The following is a 19,197-nucleotide window of genomic DNA, read 5'->3' as shown; positions in this document are numbered from 1 at the left end:
GGGTGTCTAGTCGTTTCTCTAGTTGCGCTGTCCTCCGAGTCGAGTTAGCTGTAGCCCGCTAGCTTGTTGTTAGCTGCGGGCAAATCTGGTACAGACGGGTTCTGCTCTGCAGACTGCTCCTCTTCTTTGGAAGTCATTGTTGTATTGTATGTAACGATCATGCAATTTTTAAGTAGTATGCTGCGAATATTTATTGCTTTAAATTTCGACGAATTAATAGTATAAGTGAGTAACTTTGGTCATCAAAATAAAAGTCATCTGAATGAATTTGACATCATTTGACTTAATCTGCTGTATCATAATCAGTCTGTTTATTTAAGTTCAGCTTTTTGGTAGTATTCATTGTTAAAGAGTCTAGCGTTTGTTTAAGTCAACAAACATGGATAAGAAATCATTTGACATTGTATTGGATGAGATAAGAAAGGTAAGAAGCGGCTAATGTCAAAATATCTTATTTATTTTGGAATCGCTTAAGCTTCTAGCTTGCTCTCTCGTCATCCTGTTTCTGTAGTGCGTCTTGACCGATCAGCGCATCAGAGCCATTGAGCAGGTGCATGGCTATTTCTCCAGTAAACAGGTAAATGTTTTACAAGCTTCCTCCATATTTAATAGCCCCAGCTATCCTCATGTGATAAAAGATTAGATTAATTAAGATTAGATTAATCAATCACAAAGCAAAACGATACCTCGAATCATAGATTACTCACTGTATAACCCGTGTTGCATGATCGTTTGTTTACAGTTGTTACAAGATGAATTGTATGATTATTTATTAAAAAAGAGGATGATTGCAAAGAACTCATATTTCAGGATAAAAACACACACACACACACACACACACACATATATATATATATATATATATATATATATATATATATATATATATATATATATATATATACACACACATAAACACTTTTTTAATGCTTCTGCTTCTGCACTAATACTGTCCTGAAAAATCCACAGGTGATGGAAATATTGAAGTATTTCTCATGGGCTGAACCACAGATCAAAGCTGTTAAAGCTCTGCAGCATGTAAGTAAACCACTGATTTATTTTTATTTATTTGTTCGATTGGGGCCCCAGTTTTATTTTCTCTATTTATATTGTGTGAGATAATCAACTACAACGTTAAAGAAATTAAGACTACCTGCCTAATATTGTGTAGGTCAACCTTCCACCAGCAAAATGGCTCTGAACCTTAGGGACATGGACACGGGACCTCTGGGGGTTTCCTGTTGTGTACAGGGACAGCGGATTCGTTTGGTCCTGATGGTTTCGGGGTGGGGCCTCTGTGGATCAGGGTTGTTCCTACAAATCTTCCTGATGTTTGTTTGGGATCATGGAAGTTTGAAGGCCAGGTCAATGTCAGCAAATCTTTGTCATGCTCTTTGAGTTGTTCCTGAGCATTTGTCTTTTGGGGTTTAACGGTGCATTGTCCTACTGGGGGAGGCCCCTGTCGTTGGGGAGAGCCATTGCCATAGGGGGGTGTGCTTAGTCTACAGCAACGTGGGTGGTATGTGTCAAAGTAATATTTACATAAATAGCTGGTCACAGAATTGAACTGTAGCAATAGTCAAACTATGGTATTTTTATACACTTTCATAATTGTTTGTAATCTGTATCACAGATGTATCTGTGATTAATATAAACAAGTGCAGCAAATACTATGAACTTAGAAAATGTGTTTGTTTAAGTGAAGTTGAAACCTCTTTGTTCCTCAAATATGCTTTCTAATCTGTTGCCTTTAGAAAATGGTTGCAATCCCCACAACAGAAGTCGCAAATATCTTGAACTGCTTCACGTTCTCAAAAGACAGACTGATTGTCTTGGAACTGATAGCCTTGTGAGTACATTTTACAAATGTGTCCAGTAGGTTAAACAACTCATTTTAAACACTGTAACTCAGATGTTGCGTTTAAATCTTAGTGATTTGTACAATTGTTGACTAACTGTTATCCCTTTAAATATTACTCTTCCCATTCAGAAACATTTCAGATGCTCAGAATTATCGGCCAGTGGAGGATCTCTTTCGTATACACTTGTCTGAGAAGAAGCGTGCCCGCAGGATCCTGGAACAGGCAAGTTTAACTTTTAAAAAAATCAGGAGATGATAAACTGTTGTCTGTTGTTTAGGAAGAAGTAATTAATGTAATAAAAAACTAAGATAAACTTTTAAACTAAGAGTGCTATTGTGTTATTTTCCATTAGTTTGCATATTTTAATGTACACACACACACACATACAACCTTTAAAATAATAATATTTCTCTCTTATTAGGTCTGTAAGGTTGGCTGCAAGGCTCCCATAGCAATGATCTCCTCCTGTGGAATAATACCAGGAAATCCATATCCTAAAGGCAAACCCAGCTTGGTCACTGGGTCATTTCCTGTAAGTATGAGGTTTGTTGAAGGATACCCAAGTTCTGAACTAACAGACTTTATATACAACTAACATTGCATTACATTACATTGGAAATAAAAATTGATTTTTTTTATTTAAATTGTAAACAACAAAATGGTGCTCAAAGGAGCTTGCAAAGAAAAGCGTCTGGAATTCTTTAAGTTGCTAGAATCACATGAGCCAATTAGAGGATCATCAAGGGGTCCTTTTGTCCCTCTTTGGGAGGATACTCCCACTGGGTTTAAATCTGGGACTCCCCACCATTTGACCTTAGAACTGAAGAAGCTTCTCGGATGAGAGGTGAAACGTCTTCTAGCAACTTAAAGAAGTCCAGACGCTTTTCTTTGCAAGCTCCTTTGACTACGATGACCTGGATGACTGAGAACCTTCACAGACAACAAAATGGTGCATTTCTGGATGTCCTTATCTGTTTTAAATGGGCCTAGTCATTTGAAATAATATAATTTTGTTTTATGGTAACAGGGAAACCCACCAGTAAAAAAGGAAGGCGAGAAGAAAGAAGACACCTCTAACAATATGGAGGGGAAAGGAATTGCTTCCCGAATTATAGGACCATTCAAACCTGTAAGCATGAACGTCAAACACAGACTTTAATGATGGTATAAAAAAATAATTTGCTTCACTTGTTAACCATTGATCATACAAAGGATGTTTTTTCTTATTTTCCTTGATTCTTCCTCACATTCTGACTTTATGTATTCCAGTTATACAGAACTTGCTGATCACCTAAGTGTTTTATATCTTTGTGATCCTTTTTTCAAGTTCCCCTCAACATACAATCCTCATCGACCTGTTCCTTACCCAATACCACCGTGCCGACCCCACGCCACCATTGCACCAAGTAAGAAACACCACAGAAGCAACACACTCCCACCTCTGGTTTCCTTTGCATTTCCCTATATAACCTATCAGTTATTGAAAAGGTGGATACCAAGCTCCGAGACAATTCAATTAATACTGATGCCTAAAGAGGTGCACTTAACCATGTTTTCTTATTGCCATCTGGGATTGGTTTGGGTGCAGTAAGTAGTGGGGTGTGTGATTCTTTTATGTGTATGAATGTGTGGTGGACACGCTTAATATTTACAACTGCTGCTTAGGTGCATACAACAACGCAGGCCTTGTTTCTATGGGAGGGGTTATAACAGCCAACGTACCCCCACCCCCCTACAACTCCACCCACAAAGTAGCAGGTATGATCCAATGACAGCAACCATGTACGTGTGAGTGTGAGAGCAAATAGACACTCGTTGAAGCTTGCTGCCTAACACACTGGCATGCTGCTTACTTGTGCTTCTCCAGTTTAATGGCTTTATCAGGTAAAGATGTCTTTCCCACTTCTCTTGGGAACACTGAGTGACCAGAAATAAAGTCCACTGTGATTTTAATTTAAATCGTCCATTTAGATTAGTCGGAGAACATTTTATTGTCGTTTTTCCCATCCACTTCCAGTATTACAGTATTTCGGATACATTTAACTTGATAATTCTTCTTGTAATAAATGTGGAGGACTAAACTGAAAAAGTACCAAATTACCTTTCAGTGCAAGTGATGCAGTAGCACAGTACAACACTACAAAGCACCCAGCACATGTACCAGACAAATGAGAAGTAGTTTCAGTAAAAACAAATCAGTGATTTTTCTACTGTTTTTTTTTTTTTTTTTTCTCTTGTAGATATTTTGGTTTTCTGGTCAGTCAGTGTAGATGTATGTTTTTGATCACTTGTGGGGTTGGGATTTGGGTTGACTAGCCTGGGAATAACTTCAAACTAATGTCACTCGTTTTCTTTCTGGATTCATGCTTTGTGCTGGCATTTAACACGCATCGCTTGGGATGACTTGTTTTCCAAATGCAGCGTCTTATCACTTTTCACAATTGAAATACATCTTTTGAAGGCCTTTGGGGAGATTTGTGATCTTAAATGCAAAGATTTATTGTAGCCAGAATGTTCAGATAAAAACAATTTTAGCATGTCCCAGTGTGTTATGTAAACCTTTCCCCAAAGGTAAAAAGAAGACATATTTTGATCTTGAAAATTGTTTTAAATTTCAATTTAATGAGCTGCATGTATGAATGCTCTATATGCAAGTTTATTGGCTCTTTGCTGGGCGTTCCTGCCTCCATCCTGGAGTAAAACATGTTTGTAAACAGTATTACTAAAAAAAACCATTTAAAAAATAAATAAAATGCAACATTTTTTCGATTTAAGTCCATGCATGTCAGATAATAGTAGTCATTAGTTCGCACATTTAGCTAACTATAATCTCCTTCTTTACAGGTTACAATAAACCAGGCAATCCACAGAACACCACACCTGGAATTAACAGCGGGCCCCTCCTCATTCCTCATGGGTCCACACCAGTCCCAAACCAGGCCTCTCCTGCTCCTCCCACTACCCCCATCACGCCAGTTTTCCCAGGAATGGTGCCCTCTCACAACCTCAACGCCCCCTCTCCCTCACCTGCTCCATCCCCATCTGTAATCAAAGCAGGACCACAGACTCCCACTGGTCATGCTACACCTACACCCTCATCTGTCATTAAAGCGCACACCCCATCAGGCACACCTTGTGGAACTCCTGTCCCTGGCAGTGGGGGCTTCTCCCCTTTCCACGCAATTTCCCGACCAGGCACCCCTGCTACTTCACGCAGTGCCCCAGAGTCCCTGTCTCAGACGAACTCCAGTCAGCAGAAGGTTTATTCTCAGTCCACAGAACACCAGTCAGGATCACCCTTCCCTGGCATACACCCACAAGCAGGTAACTCTTCTGGGTCAGTGATCCGAAGTTACACCCCATCTGGACCGCAGTCTCTTCCCCCTGGACGCTCCACGCCAGTAATTCCGAGCTGTTCCACCCCAGGTCCCAGTCCTAAACCTTCCCCTGCTCATTCTGCACAGGCTCAGGCAGTTGTGGCTGGAGCCTTGAACAGACACAGTGCGGGTAGTAGCAGTGGCAGTAATAGCCCTGTACCCTCTGCCTTCAAGGGTACCTCTCGCTCTGGCACACCAAGCTCTGCACAGGCTGCTCTAGCACGTCCCTACGGCCTCTCACACCCTTCAGGTTCTCCTCAAGTCTCTCTCCCTAGTCCTGTTGGTCTCACTGGCCTACAAGCGCTGTCTTCCAGCAATGCACCCTCTCATTACCCGGGCCTGTCACCTTTTCCCTCCCTTTCTTCATCTCTGCCTCCTTCAACTGTCCCCTCATCCATGCCAACAATGTCCCCAACTACCAAGATTTCTAACCACCCACCAACAACCATCTACTCTGGCTTGGCTCCAAATGCTCCTCCGAGTGCAGCCTCTCCTTTTGGTCTAGGCCTCACCTCTGCTCCCTCTATATTCCCAGGCCTTCCACCTGGGGCTAGCCCAACTGCCTTCCCTGGACTTGGTGTGGCAGGGGGGCATGGTGCTGGGAGCCCTGTTTTAACTTCATTTATTGGACTACCAGGGGCCACTCCATCTACAGTGGCATCAGTGGCACCACTGCAGGCGGCGGCGGCAGCAGCAGCAGCAGTCGGCGTTCCATCATCTTCACCAGTTTTACCAGGCTTTGCGTCTGCCTTCAGCTCCAATTTCCAGCCTGGGTATGTGTCCTCTTTACTAGCCAGTATACAGAAACTGGGCTGTGTGTGCCATAATCTGCTCTATGTGTGACAATACAGCATTGACTTCCTGATATTAAACTGAGTTTGAACGCCAAACGCTTACCTGTTATAGTATTCATGTATTGTAGTAATGAAAGGGAAAAGTAGACTGCATTAAGAATTTGGACACGATGACACCATGTGACACAGATTTCCAGTAGCTTATAAAATAGCTGGAAAAAAGGGCATCGTAAATCATAACTACTTTCCACTTTGTTATTGTCTGATAACCGAACAGTTCATTTAGATAGTGCAAGGAGCACATGGAGTGCAAGCATTAGACTTTTTTTTGTGATGTCTCAAATAGTCCTTCAGCAGCATTGCTCAACTGTTTACTCCGTCATATGTAGTGTGATATGTTTTCCTTGAACAAGTAATGCAAGCAGAAGGTTTCCTTTTGTTGAACTCGAAAGGGACAAACTGTCTTGTAGGAGGAATTAAATGAGCCACCACATTATTTAGTAACAACAAGTATAATAATATGCACATACATGACAAGTGTCATATCATAAGCTGCCTTTATGTTGCTAGTATAATTCTTACATTCTTATGAAAAGTAGTCTTAGAATTGGCTGGATACTAACACCATGCACACAGACTTAAAGGAGAGTCTTCGCTGGTTGCATGGCAACGGCTCAGCTGTACAGCAGTACATGGACTTTTTGTCAGCTGTTTTTAAATGTCAGCTCGTGTACACATTAAAAAAAGGACAGATAACATGCAGGTGGTGTTATTGTTTATTATGTGCCATTTTTAAGACCATGCATGCGCATATTCCAGGTTGAGCGGTGGACTCCAGCCTCCAGGCAGTAGCGGGTTTCCTGGCTTACTGTCGTTCCAAGTGCCAGGCTTCTCTCCCTCTGCCTCCCCCGCTGCACTCAGTGGCCTCCACAACCCAGCTGTGCAGTCTGCCCTGCTGCAGGTAAATGCGCACAAAACCACACACACACAAATGTTCTGACCAAGTTTTAAAAAACAAAAAGAACTGAATATTATGTTGTTGTAAACACTGATTTTCTTATCTTGTTCCAGCCTCATCCCCCTTCTGCTTTGGAGAACTTCACTACTCAACCTAACAGCTTCACCAACTACCCTGCAGGCCCAGGACACACGTTCCCTATCCAATCGGGGCTGCACCAACCGTTGGGCTGGCCGTGAAACCTACAATAGTTGTGAAACATTGAGTAAAAAAGTAACATTGACTCCTGCCACACCTCTTAGCAGGTGATACAATTTCTATTTGTCCTTGAACCCCAGATGAGCACATGACAGTTAATCACTGTGTATGTTGGAACAGGAGTGAAATGGGTCAAATAGTCTGTGGGGGAAAAGGCATAATTGTAATATCATTCATAGTGAAGCGTTGTAAATATTAATTGTGAAAGTTGTTAGTTTGACAGGTAGACTGTGAGTGATTTCATTATTAGCCTGACTTGCCTGTTTTTAATCAAACTTAGAACATTTATAAATGAATAATGAATTATAGAGTATTAGAAAAGTCCACATAACATTATGTAATAAATTGACCTCAGTCCTGAGCCACAGTAGTATCTCATTTCCAATTACAGAGCAAATGAAATGCTAATGAAATAGATTGACAGGCATAAGATATAGTATTGTAACATGATTTTTTTTTTTTTGATGATGTCCCCGTTATGCTAATTTCTAATCTAAAAATTTACAGCACAGTGGTCTTCTTTAACATGTGAAAATGTTAAGTTTGTCTCAGTTTTTTTTTTCTTCTAAAAACATCAGGTTTTTAGTAGTACACTTTGGGCTGTTTTAAATTGGTAACGAGGGGGTGCTTCACCAATTCTTGTTTGTTCAGTTATGTAACACAAAAATAGGTAAATGAGAACAGTTTTATTTACAGTTAAGCTGCATTAAATTAAAGTTACTGTGAGCACAGCGTGTAGAAAAGGGGCAGACAGATCCGATTCTGTAATTTTAGCGATGGAAACAACTTCTTTTTTTTCTGCTGATGCTGGGACATTGCCACCACCTCAGTTGCTGGGAGTGCACGGAGATTCTTGATGCTTTTGTAGCTGAAGTGCAGATCATTGTAAGGACTCTGTCTACATCTCAGTTTCAAATTGAGTGTTTCCAGCACTTCTAAACTTCATTTGGAGAAGGCTTTCGTAAAGAATAAATAGGAAAAACCTCACAAAGCATAGCAGGGGCACATACTAAAGTATGCAAACTACAAATGAATGTGCTGTGTCAGGGGTTAGTTTGTAGTACATACAAAAACTTGCATTTGGCAGCTCTACACAAGTGTGTTTTTTGTTTGGTTTTTTTTTTCATTCTTTTCTTTTCAGTGAACATATTTGTGACTGCAATTTTCTGTGATTCTCATGTTTACAAAGTTTATTTCTCATATGTGACACTGCTGTGACTGCTACTACAACATTTATCCAGAATAAGGGTATGCAGGCATTTTTTTTTTGACATTGTCACTTTTTTTTTATTATATTCTGTAGTTTAACAGATTGAAAGCTGTACTTTTGCCCCTCTTTGCTCCTTAGTAGTTTTCTATTCTACTGGGATTATCTCAATGACAATGACCTTTGTCTTGAGTAATAGATGTTTTGTATGCTACACAGTTTTTATTTTATTTTTTGCCCTTTTTAAAAAAATGTTTCCAGTGAACTGCTGGTTACTGTATCTGTAGTCTATGTGATGCCATTACTGTCGACATCTCTTGAATAAAAATACTGGAGCTGGACAAAATAATGGAAACAAAGTTTATTTTAACCATAAAGCTACACGTATACATCAACTCAATTTTGAAGATTCACTTAACTACAAATCCTAAATGACTGCATCTATTTAATATCCACTTTGGTTCCTAACCTTGATTTGAATGGTTTTACAACCTGCGTACGTTCCACTTACCCCACCATATGCAAAGCTTATCACAAGCGTCGCTATTGCTCAACACACAAAGTCATGTGTCAATTAGTCATGGAAAATTTTTTTCCATTTGAGTTCTTTGATCAGAATATGTTTGCTAATTATATATAAAAAAAACTTTTTGTGATTTTTGTTTTGTACAGTTTAGCTTTTTTGTAAAACTATTAAACACTTTTTCAGTCAGTGCAATTAGGATTATTCATCTAAACCTGTATACATGTATTTAATTTTCTAGGGAATTACAGAAGTAAAAAGGGTTATTGCTCCAATGGATCCTCAGCAGTAAAGCTGGCTGGCTGATTTTCCCCTACATAGTAAAAGTACAGCATAAGTAAATTGAATTACATTTTACATCGTACGTACACTGTACTGTTCAGGTCGTGGGCAATGTTATGGAGTGACATTTTTGTGTGTAACGTGAAGTGTACTTTGCAACATTTCACAAAATCTGTTTTCAACATCAGGCTTTAACTGGTTCCTCATTCTAGTAGTAAGGGAAACAAAGGAATGCATTTCTATTTGACAGAAGCATGGTGGGGAAATTATTAAAATGTAATTATAGCTTAATTATATTATTTCCAGCTTACATTTTACTATAAATTACATTTTAATCGTGAACACAAATTGTATCTTATTTGATTTAAATGATTTGTTTCTTTGCTATCTATCCGTCTATCTTAAAATGAAATAAAACCCGAAGATCTTTAGTGTTAAACTTAAAGCATTAAGAAATAAAAAATAATGAAAATACAAAATTATAATACGGTTTTTTTATGTAAACATCACAGCAGAAATAAAAGTTTATAGTAATAAATATATCGATATACTGTACTGTTTCCCATGTGGTTCATACATGTCACGTGGTTTTTGATTTTCTTCTTCTTTTCTTTTTTTGCAAGTGCTATCTAGAATTTTACAGCCTCTAAGATTATCCATTTGCCTGGAAGAATCATGACGATAGTACTCTGTTACTGTGGCGATGATTGACCCTGAATCAGAGCCACGCCTACACCTTGAGCCACATTGTATTGCAGCAGGGCTTCTTTAAAAGGCGCACTTGCTCCAGTTCAGGCACACTTCAACAAACTCTCTCTAAACGCACTTCCTACTAACCACTCTCAGTTTTACCAGCATATGGAAATGGAAGACCAGATGGAAAGCCAGAAGAGGAGAGGAATGAGCAAAGAGGACTTGATATGTAAGCTGACTTTCAATATCATTATTATTATTACTTCGTGTTTTTAGGGTTCGATATCCTGTTACTGGCTGTGCTAAGTAAGCTATTACTATTACTACTACTACTTCATTCGAGAACAGAGTTATATCCTTCTCCAACAAGGCACAGTGTTATTGTTGGCCAACAATTACATGTAAAATATCATCCTTGTTCTGTGAGTCATTTTAGTATCAGTTTTATATCTGTATAGTCGGTGTGGAGATGGAAAGCAGCTAAACAGACTAGGGTTATAGTTTGACTCTATCGTCATAGTGACAGAAATCACATGCCACCAAGACAAACAGTCCCAAAGCATGTGACTTTTTTTTATGTGTGTGTGCACTGGTGAAAAGGAAGCGCTGTCATGTTCGCATGTATGGAAATGTCCTTCATGTGGGCGTTGATAAGGGGTTGTTTCCATATCACTTTTTACCCCATTGTTTTTATTATCACCAGCCTGTCGGACAAGATAATGCCAAACGGATAGCTGTGCGGGCAGCATTTCTATTTTTGACGTAGGTAAAATATTACCTGGGTGCAGAGATCGGTTAGTGTACTGAGACAGCTAAGATTTCCTTAAATGTCTTAGCTAAGTTTCTACAACTCAACTAAAAGTATGCAAGTATGCTTATTATTTTTTCTCTAAAATGAAATATACAGATATTAAAAACAGGCACAATGAAAGCTGTGATTGAAATAACATGATCATCTTGTATTATTTTTAAAATATATAACTTCTAATAATAATGGATTGGATTTATATAGCGCTTTTCAAGGCACCCAAAGCGCTTTACAATGCCACTATTCATTCACTCTCACATTCACACACTGGTGGAGGCAAGCTACAGTTGTAGCCACAGCTGCACTGGGGTAGACTGACAGAAGCGAGGCTGCCATATCGCGCCATCGCCCCTCTGGCCAAGACCCGTAGGCAAGTAGGTTAAAGTGTCTTGCCCAGGGACACAACGACCAGGACAGAGAGCCCTGGGATCGAACCGGCGACAGATGCGATTCCCAACCCCCTGAGCCACGGTCGCCCAATAATAGCCATAGAACATATGAAACATCTGAGGTGGGTTTGCAAGGTGGATTGAAACGCCTGCAGACTTCAGTACAGTGGTCTCAGTCTCACAGCAACACATTCAAACCACAGGAAGCTGTTTCCTGTTGCTGATCGATGTCCTCTTGTTTGAAGGCATAAACAACACCTTTCTTTCTTCTTCTTCTTTTTTTTTTTTTTTTTACCACAGAAAAGATACCACAGAGCATAATAGCAAAATAAAGGTCATCTCTCAACTTTATATTAAAGTATACTTAAGATCATCCTATAGTAGCCCTGTTTAGTGATTCACATTGGAGTCATTTTGTAATGCTTTTATTGTAAACCATATAAAGAGGCTCAAATGCTGTTATTAGAGGTGAAACCTATTACACATAGCACCTCTCCCAAATTAATTTTTTTTAAAGGAGATGATATTGCATGACTAAACATTTGTGTAAACTGTAGGATGGAAAACTGAGTGTGAGTGTAATTGTCTGAAGGAAAATATGAATTACAACTGTGTAAACAGGCCTTCTTATTTACCCGTGCCTGCGCTCTGGTTTCCACCCACGCACTTTTGCATTGTGTGGCGGCCTACTTGGCAGATGAGGGTTAAAAGCCGTCCTTCAGGTGTCCTGTGTGGTAGATACAGAAAGCCAAAAGATCTCACCTCCAGTTCCAAAGGGATCCACAATAAATTTAAGCAGGTTAGTCATCTGGGACATTCTGTACTTATATGTCTCAGATAAGTTTTTTTTTTGCCTTGTTACAATTCCAGGCGCTCATTTTATTTTTATTATTCCCAATGAAAACCAGCTCACGTATAAAATAAGCAGATAAATTAGCCGTGAAGCTGAGACTTACGCTTCAACATTACAACAGTTCCCTAATGCTGCTTAATAATCCAACATAAAGTTAAACATCATTGTTTAATGGCCACGTCACAAAACCACAGAGAAAGACTGTACACCATGAGTCTGGAATACACTGACCCTTCTCTGTTTTTAATGGCTTCTTTTCACAAACAAAGCAGAAATCCCAAGATTGTATTGCGTGAGTAAATATTTCAGTGTGTGCACAGAGCATGGGAGAGTGTTTTCATGTGTACGCTAACAGTTTAGCTCTCTGTGTATCTGTGTTTGCTCTAGGATGGAAATCTGAGGAAATATACACAGATAGGTATCACAATAACAAAGAAAATATTTATTTTAATGGTTGACACGGACCTTTTGTTTATACCCAACATTTAAGATAAGCTGGAAATGTGAGGAGCAGTCCAACAATAAGACCATTATGAACTGTGGGAAAATATTAATTACAATTGTCGGCACGTAATCCACTTTTGAATAGTTTGTTGATCTTTTAGCAGCTGAAGCTTGAGAGCTTGAAGAAGATCTTTGTGTACCTCACCGAATCAGAACCAATTTTCTATGTAAGCGTGATTAAAGCTAATACTTATGACAAGGTAACTTTCCTCTCCATCCACGTATGGGTGTCAAAGTGTGCCAAACACATTTAAACACACGCCGTCTCTGTTTTTCTCTCTCTTTAGCCGAACGCACAGGGTCTTTGGGAGCGTGCGGCTGGATCATAGTTATACTCGCTGGCCTGTTCACAGTTCTGCTCTTCCCCATAACGATCTGGTTTTGTCTGAAGGTGAGCGAGATAACTAAATAAGCACAGTGGGCTGAGGAGCTGAAACCACAGTTTCCTTTGCTGCTGTGAACATGAACTCAGCTTGTGTTTTTGGTCTTGCAGATCGTTCAGGAGTATGAGCGAGCTGTCATCTTCCGACTGGGCCGCATCACAGACAGGAAGCCTAAAGGACCAGGTAGAAACGCTCAGGGTTTGCACATTTGTTGGGTTCTTAGACAAAAGAATTTGTATTTACTTTATTTATTTTGTCCACAGGAATTTTCTTTGTTTTGCCATGCACTGACTCCTTTGTGAAAGTGGATCTGCGAACCATTTCATTTGACATCCCACCACAAGAGGTAGGATTGTAGACGAACAACAAAATGATGTAAAATTGCCCCCTTGCAGCATTATAAAATGACTCATCATGCTGGTATATGTATTTCTTTTATAGATCCTGACCAAAGATTCAGTTACAGTTAGCGTAGATGGCGTGGTCTACTTCCGCGTCAGTGACCCCATCGCATCTGTGGCCAATGTTAGCAATGCTGACTTTTCCACCCGTCTGCTGGCACAAACCACCCTTAGAAATGTCCTGGGAACCAAGAACCTGGCTGAAGTCTTGTCTGACCGCGAGGGCATCGCTCACAGCATGCAGGTATAAAACGTGTGTGATGTGGTTTTTAGAGGTTTTTCAGAAGCCAGAAAATCCCCTTTAGATGAATCTGAATATGAAAAACCCAGTTCCATTTTATTTTTGGCATCATATTTCTAATACCTAAAAAAAGACTCGGATGTGCGTAGTATCTGCTCTGTTTCCCAAACATACTGTGTATTTACACTGTAAGCTGTAGCTGTGATCATCTCTTCTTCTTGACTTTTCCAGTCTAACTTGGATGAAGCCACAGACAACTGGGGGATCAAGGTGGAGCGTGTGGAGATAAAAGACGTGAAGCTGCCGGTTCAGCTGCAGAGGGCCATGGCCGCTGAAGCCGAGGCTGCGCGAGAGGCCAGGGCTAAGGTCTGGAAATGTCGCACATGAAATACTTCCTAGAAGTGCATTATTCATTTCACGCTTTTGGCTTTTAAATGACTTATTTTGCATTTCCTGATTACTCACTCTGTTTTGATCCACGCACAGGTGATCGCAGCAGAGGGTGAGATGAATGCATCCCGGGCCCTGAAAGAGGCTTCCCTTGTGATTGCCGAGTCTCCCTCAGCCCTTCAGCTTCGCTACCTCCAGACTCTCAACACCATCGCAGCAGAGAAGAACTCCACCATTATCTTCCCCCTGCCCATGGATGTCATTTCCCACTTCATGAGGAAGTGAGGTCGCCGGCTTGATGACGCCTCAGCTTGTTGCTCATCGTGAAGCTTGAATCAAACGACTGATTTGCATATATGTGCATAAAAAAACAAAAAGCTGTTGCGAATGCCAAACAGTAATCACAGAAAATCTTCATGTTTACTTCAAGGTGTGACTTGACTAAACCTGTTGTTATTTGTCTAGAACAATATTCTGATAAACTTTTCCAGTAAGTTGTCTGCAATTCATTATACAGTGCATGAATGACTGAATGTTTTCTTATATTTCCGTAAATGAACAAAGCTTTTGCTGCTTTGTAATTATTGTGTTTGTAACATTCTTTATAGTTTATATTCTCATCGCTTAACAGATTATGTTATTTCTCTTTTGAATTTATTTGTTAACTACCAAAAGATTCTTTCATTTCCAAAAATAAAAGTAATATAAAAAGAAGTAACATCTTGTGTAGAGAATTATTTCGTGGCGTCTTAAAAGATGAGAAGATTGTTGTTTGAAGAAAAGACAAGTGATGACAAAAAGTAAGTCAGGGCTTTGAACTATTAAACTAGCTCTGAATATACAGCAGCTAAACACACGTTAGTACTACTAAAATGAACACAAGGATTTCCCTCACTTTTCTTAAACATTTTAATACTCTGCTCTCCCCCAAAAAGAACAAATCAAAGGCATCAACATACTGTGCATCACATTACATTGATGAACTATTTCATTCTTCATTTTCTAGGTCTCCTACGCTACAGTTACATTTTTGACAATCACAAATGCTGAGAGGTTAAATAAGAGAAAGGGAGAGCGATAAAACAGCAAAGACAGAAAAGAAAAACAAAACAAAAAACATGCTTCTATTACTCTGTTGGTGCACTAAGACACAGCTCATGTTGTAAATGTATTTACATTCAAACGTACAATCAGTGCCAGAACAAACAATATTCTGTAAACCTTGTTCCTCTACCAGTTCCAAAATGAGTCTTTGTATAGTTTACACACACAAATTCAAATTTAAGAGCTGAAAGTCGACAAACATTTGCTACGACAGCATTTAAATATTAAAATGGGCATTTTGCCCCCTAATAAATGGAATAAATTACTCGTGTATTACGGGGAGGCTCAGCCAAGTGCTACATGTTAAATGGCTGCTACATAGTCGTCAGACAAAAAGTCCTTGTATATTAAACAAAATCACATGAACAAATTGTAAAAAAGGAAAAAAAAACCCCTAAAACGCAGTAGTTAGGTTTTTGACATTCAGCACATAGTAAGATGTCCACAGGACACATTGCAGGGTCACTACAATACCAGTTTATTGTTTAGAAATGAAAGTCCATTCAGTGGTGAAATATTCATTAAATACGACACTGGTAACTTTGCGCTGTCACTTGTAAACAGTAGTTTTGTTGCATCCATGTTGACTGTAGTTTTTTGCAGCTTAAATAACTTTTTAGGAGAAACCTAAAGAATCTTTCAGTGTCGGTGAATTGTGGTCCTAAAAAAACTGAAAACACAGTGACTTTCTGACTGGCATGTTCTTTTTGACATTCTCAAAAACTGTTAGTATAGGTACAAAATCAGTCACAATTGAGATACTTTTTTCCCCCCCTTTTCAACGCCAACATTTGCTCGTTTAAGAACAGTTAACCCTGTGTACGTCTCATACAAAAAAAAAGATCCATGAAAAGAATCCCGCTTCTATTTCTTTCTTTCTTTTCAGGACTGTCAAAAGTGCTGGTATAGCAAATACAACTTTAGTTAAAGGTAATGAAAAACTGGTAACTCAGAAACGCCATATATTTTACATGCTGGTAACATTTTCATCTGTAAGTGAACAGAAGATGTAACCAGGGGCGGTTTTAGAAATGTTAAGAATTGGTGCCCCCCGACGCAGCCCTATTCCCCCCTTTCATGCATCTATTAAACTATTAACAATATTTGATCAGCTTCTAAATCTAACTCATGCTCCCATTAGCGCTGCCAACTTCATCTTTTCTCCTGGGCCTGATGTATTTACAGTGACCCCTTTTTAACATATCTGGACTTTTTTAGCTTTGTTGTTGTTGTTGTTGTTTATTTGTGAGTAAATCTGAGATTATACTGTACACAAATTTGATCTTGGCTTGTTCGAAGCTGGACGAGAGATTAAGACCCTGAGGGGAAGTTAATCTGAAGAGTACAGTACAGGAGGCAGGTATAACATACTGTGTGCTATAAAATATTTCTCATTTGTATATATCAGTTGTTGGTTTCTCTGTTGTATTTGATATAAATGAAAAATTATCTTGGGGAATATCTTGGAAATGTATAATGCTGTGTTGAGAAGCTCTCTCTATATTTATATAAAAAAGAAAGGATTTCTAATCTAATTTTAGAAAACAACTCCCTGAACAATATATTCTCGCACACCGGAAATCCAGCGTAGCTCGCAACAACATGATAATCAAAGAATAAAAAGTGTTGTTCAGATAAACAAACCAGAAGAATATCTGAAGAAGTTAACAGACCGAGAAAGGACTACGTTACTGTACTACACCACGAAGAGGTAAACGGAGGGTTCGTTTTTGAAAATTTACATAGCTTATAGATACTATATTTTACCATACGACACCATCAATGTACAGTTTTCTGCAGAAGTTTGTGCATCAGTGGGCAAATTACATTCTTTACAGCATGTTGTCTTATAAAAATCTTTAAGGTCTGTTAAGTTAACAAAGCTTTGATGCTTTAAAAGTTAGCTAGCTATTAAATAGTAAGATAGATTTTGTGCATGCTGCAAAGTTTTAAAGTTAATGAAACAAGAATCTGGGCATTAGGGTCTGAACAAAAGGGTTTCACTTCAAAAACTTTGCAGTCTCCTCAGAGGTGCAAAACTTTTGCAAAAAACTGCATGTGTGAAGACAACCAGTCACATAATATGCAGTATATCCGCTTTCTCCTCAGGTACATCACGTTCGACTTGTGACCTGTAGGTGATATTTTATAAGTAACTAACGCCATTTATCTTCTTCACACCTCAAGCTTAATAAATAGACAAATCACAGCAATAATAAGTTCCATGTTAAAACTGGAAGACTTTCACAGTACATGCTTGCTAAGTAGCAAAACACATGTAATAAATTAGATAGAAACGTTTCTTTATAAAGAAATCCACAACATTTAAAACAGTGATTCCTGTGCTAGGTTTTCCCCCCTTAGCTTTGAGCTCCGCGGTAGCTGTGTGATTTTTGTTGACGTTGCCGTTGAGCTAGAGACACAACAGACGGCACATTCCCACTGAGGTAAATCCAAAATGGCAGACATAGTTTTTGCAAGTTGACCTGAGGGATCCCAGAAGTGAAGAGTAGCTCATGTGTAGGAAGACCTGGCAAGGTTTTAAAAGACATAAGTTCTTTGTGTTTTGCTGATAAAAATGGCTGGGGTTCCAAGGAAATCTGTCAGCTAAAATTAAGTAATTACAAAATTTTAAATACAGTTTGAGGAAGGTAAGAAACATGACTTTTAGGTGTTTTTTTTAATATACAAACCAATTCTTTATCCAAAGTCCTTTATAAATAAAACATTGGTCGTTCTCTGCTGGTGAGGTTGCAGGACCCAGTTTAAGGCGCTTTGTTAGGGATTTTTTTAGAGATACAATCCAAAAAAGGAGAAACATTAATTCATGATTTCATGAAAGCATGGGAAACTAATCCCAATTAGAAATTATAGCTTATTTTACATAGTTGATATATTTGTGTTCGTACCACCCCAGAGTATGTGCTGTAGTGCCAGCAGTGTGCTACTTTCCATCTGTAAATGTGCACTGTTGTACTATGTACTGTGCAGGACTCACAACTACCCATGCAGGGGAAGTTTACAGCACCGTTTGTGCCGCTATCATACATTATCTACAACCTACAAGTCAAGACTATTTCAGTAAAAGTGTGGGCTGGGAAAAAGGAGCTTGCTGTCATTATCACAGTATGTATCCACATTGTGTTTCTGTGTATGATGATACTTTCATATGATGGACACCAACAGCTGTAGAGCCTGATAAAAGTACAGGACTGTGTAACCTCATTGCTTTAGCACTGAGTGTACAGTCTGTCCAGTTTATGCTGTGATGACTGGAAACCACAGGCTTGCAAAAAACAACAAACTGAAGGTTGGGAAAGAGAAAATAAAATAAAGGTCAAATGAGTCAGAAGAGAAAATTGAGAAGTGAAAGAACTTATCTCTGCAAAGAGCTGAGAGAAGTATTTGAATTACAGCGACTGCGTGATGCCCTGTGCGTGGGTGTGACATGGGTGGGTGAGTAATTCTGATTAGTTACTGCCCTGTGTGTGGGTGTGGCTGGTCCCGGTGAGAGATTCTGATTGGTAGCAGCAGCTCTGTGGGAGGGAGAGGAGTACTGGGCCTGCTGAGGACAGCCATGGCAGTGAGTGGGGGAGTCACACCCTGCTACAGGTGAAGAGGAAAATAATGGGGATGAGGGAAGTGGTGAGGTAGAGAAGGAGCGGTGGAGTGGGGAGGACGCTGGAGACACGAGAGGGCTGGTCTGGAGACGCCACAGCAACTCCTCGTTGTTCCGACTCAGGCGCTTCTTCTCAGTGCTCTCCTTCTCAACGGACTCGTGGAGGTTTGCGTTCTCCTCAGACAGTTGTCTGCAGGGAAAAAGACAAAAAGGGAGGTAAAGTTAACTTTCACCTCAAAGGTTGACTCTGGATGTACCTACAGGAGAGGTAGGCATGAAGTAGTGAATGCTGAGCATTAATGTTAATGATGATGCCTCTTACCTGGACAGGGCTAGGTTCTTTTCAATGCGAGCTTTAAGATCTTCATTCTGCTGTTGCAGAACCTGCACTTTTTCCTCGAGGAACACGTTCTTTTGGGCCTGCTCAAAAGCAGAAAACAACCATACCGCAATCTATCATTATACAGACCACACTGACCTTTCTGTCTATTCAAAATAGTGCGAATTTGTGGAAAAGGCAGTGTAGAAGATGCTGGTTACGGTGGCTTATT

The 19,197-nt window shown here is 39.5% G+C and overlaps 3 protein-coding genes across 7 annotated transcripts in view; 2 read left to right on the top strand and 1 right to left on the bottom strand.

Annotated features, from left to right (window-relative positions):
* The first annotated feature begins 128 nt into the window (after positions 1-128).
* Positions 129-9,670, top strand: proser1 (proline and serine rich 1). Of its 2 annotated transcripts, XM_085470321.1 has the most exons (12): positions 129-424; positions 512-577; positions 970-1,038; positions 1,755-1,849; positions 1,991-2,084; positions 2,284-2,394; positions 2,890-2,991; positions 3,190-3,268; positions 3,528-3,620; positions 4,707-6,012; positions 6,853-6,994; positions 7,105-9,670. In XM_085470321.1, exons 1-12 carry the CDS (start codon positions 380-382, stop codon positions 7,228-7,230), a joined length of 2,328 nt encoding a protein of 775 aa, XP_085326447.1. In that variant the 5' UTR covers positions 129-379; the 3' UTR covers positions 7,231-9,670. The 2 variants fall into 2 exon arrangements, with proteins under 2 accessions (XP_085326447.1, XP_085326448.1); XM_085470322.1 differs by lacking the exon at positions 3,528-3,620.
* A 247-nt stretch (positions 9,671-9,917) lies between these two features.
* Positions 9,918-14,631, top strand: stoml3b (stomatin (EPB72)-like 3b). The gene is made up of 7 exons (XM_085470292.1): positions 9,918-10,183; positions 12,796-12,899; positions 13,002-13,074; positions 13,155-13,237; positions 13,333-13,536; positions 13,765-13,899; positions 14,020-14,631. Exons 1-7 carry the CDS (start codon positions 10,120-10,122, stop codon positions 14,206-14,208), a joined length of 852 nt encoding a protein of 283 aa, XP_085326418.1. The 5' UTR covers positions 9,918-10,119; the 3' UTR covers positions 14,209-14,631.
* A 183-nt stretch (positions 14,632-14,814) lies between these two features.
* Positions 14,815-19,197, bottom strand: part of mtus2a (microtubule associated tumor suppressor candidate 2a) — a 47,818-nt gene continuing 43,435 nt past the window's right edge. For 3 of the 4 annotated variants that reach the window (XM_085470316.1, XM_085470319.1, XM_085470317.1), the window contains exons 15-16: positions 18,969-19,069; positions 14,815-18,836 (exon numbers count right to left, since the gene is read on the bottom strand). In XM_085470316.1, the coding sequence (XP_085326442.1) occupies positions 18,404-18,836; positions 18,969-19,069 (534 nt within the window). In that variant the 3' untranslated portion in view covers positions 14,815-18,403. The remainder of the gene's footprint in view (positions 18,837-18,968; positions 19,070-19,197) is intronic. The other variant, XM_085470318.1, reaches the window with a different exon arrangement.

The sequence above is a fragment of the Copadichromis virginalis genome, linkage group LG10 (assembly GCF_057382275.1).
Source record: "Copadichromis virginalis isolate Kocher_CV1m ecotype Utaka linkage group LG10, C_Virginalis_male_GT1.1, whole genome shotgun sequence".
Lineage (NCBI taxonomy): Eukaryota > Metazoa > Chordata > Actinopteri > Cichliformes > Cichlidae > Copadichromis > Copadichromis virginalis.
Note: the sequence above shows the minus strand (reverse complement) of the source record. Positions and strands in the feature narration are given on the sequence as shown.

What these genes read in the sequence shown, in the direction of transcription:
- proser1 (XM_085470321.1), top strand. Translation starts at nt 380, where the DNA reads ATGGATAAGAAATCATTTGACATTGTATTGGATGAGATAAGAAAG. An exon ending in TTATAGGACCATTCAAACCT is followed by an intron (nt 2,992 to 3,189) that starts GTAAGCATGAAC and finishes CCTTTTTTCAAG; the next exon opens with TTCCCCTCAACATACAATCC. An exon ending in TGCAGTCTGCCCTGCTGCAG is followed by an intron (nt 6,995 to 7,104) that starts GTAAATGCGCAC and finishes ATCTTGTTCCAG; the next exon opens with CCTCATCCCCCTTCTGCTTT.
- stoml3b (XM_085470292.1), top strand. Translation starts at nt 10,120, where the DNA reads ATGGAAATGGAAGACCAGATGGAAAGCCAGAAGAGGAGAGGAATGAGC. An exon ending in GAGCAAAGAGGACTTGATAT is followed by an intron (nt 10,184 to 12,795) that starts GTAAGCTGACTT and finishes CTCTCTCTTTAG; the next exon opens with CCGAACGCACAGGGTCTTTG. An exon ending in TTGACATCCCACCACAAGAG is followed by an intron (nt 13,238 to 13,332) that starts GTAGGATTGTAG and finishes TTTCTTTTATAG; the next exon opens with ATCCTGACCAAAGATTCAGT.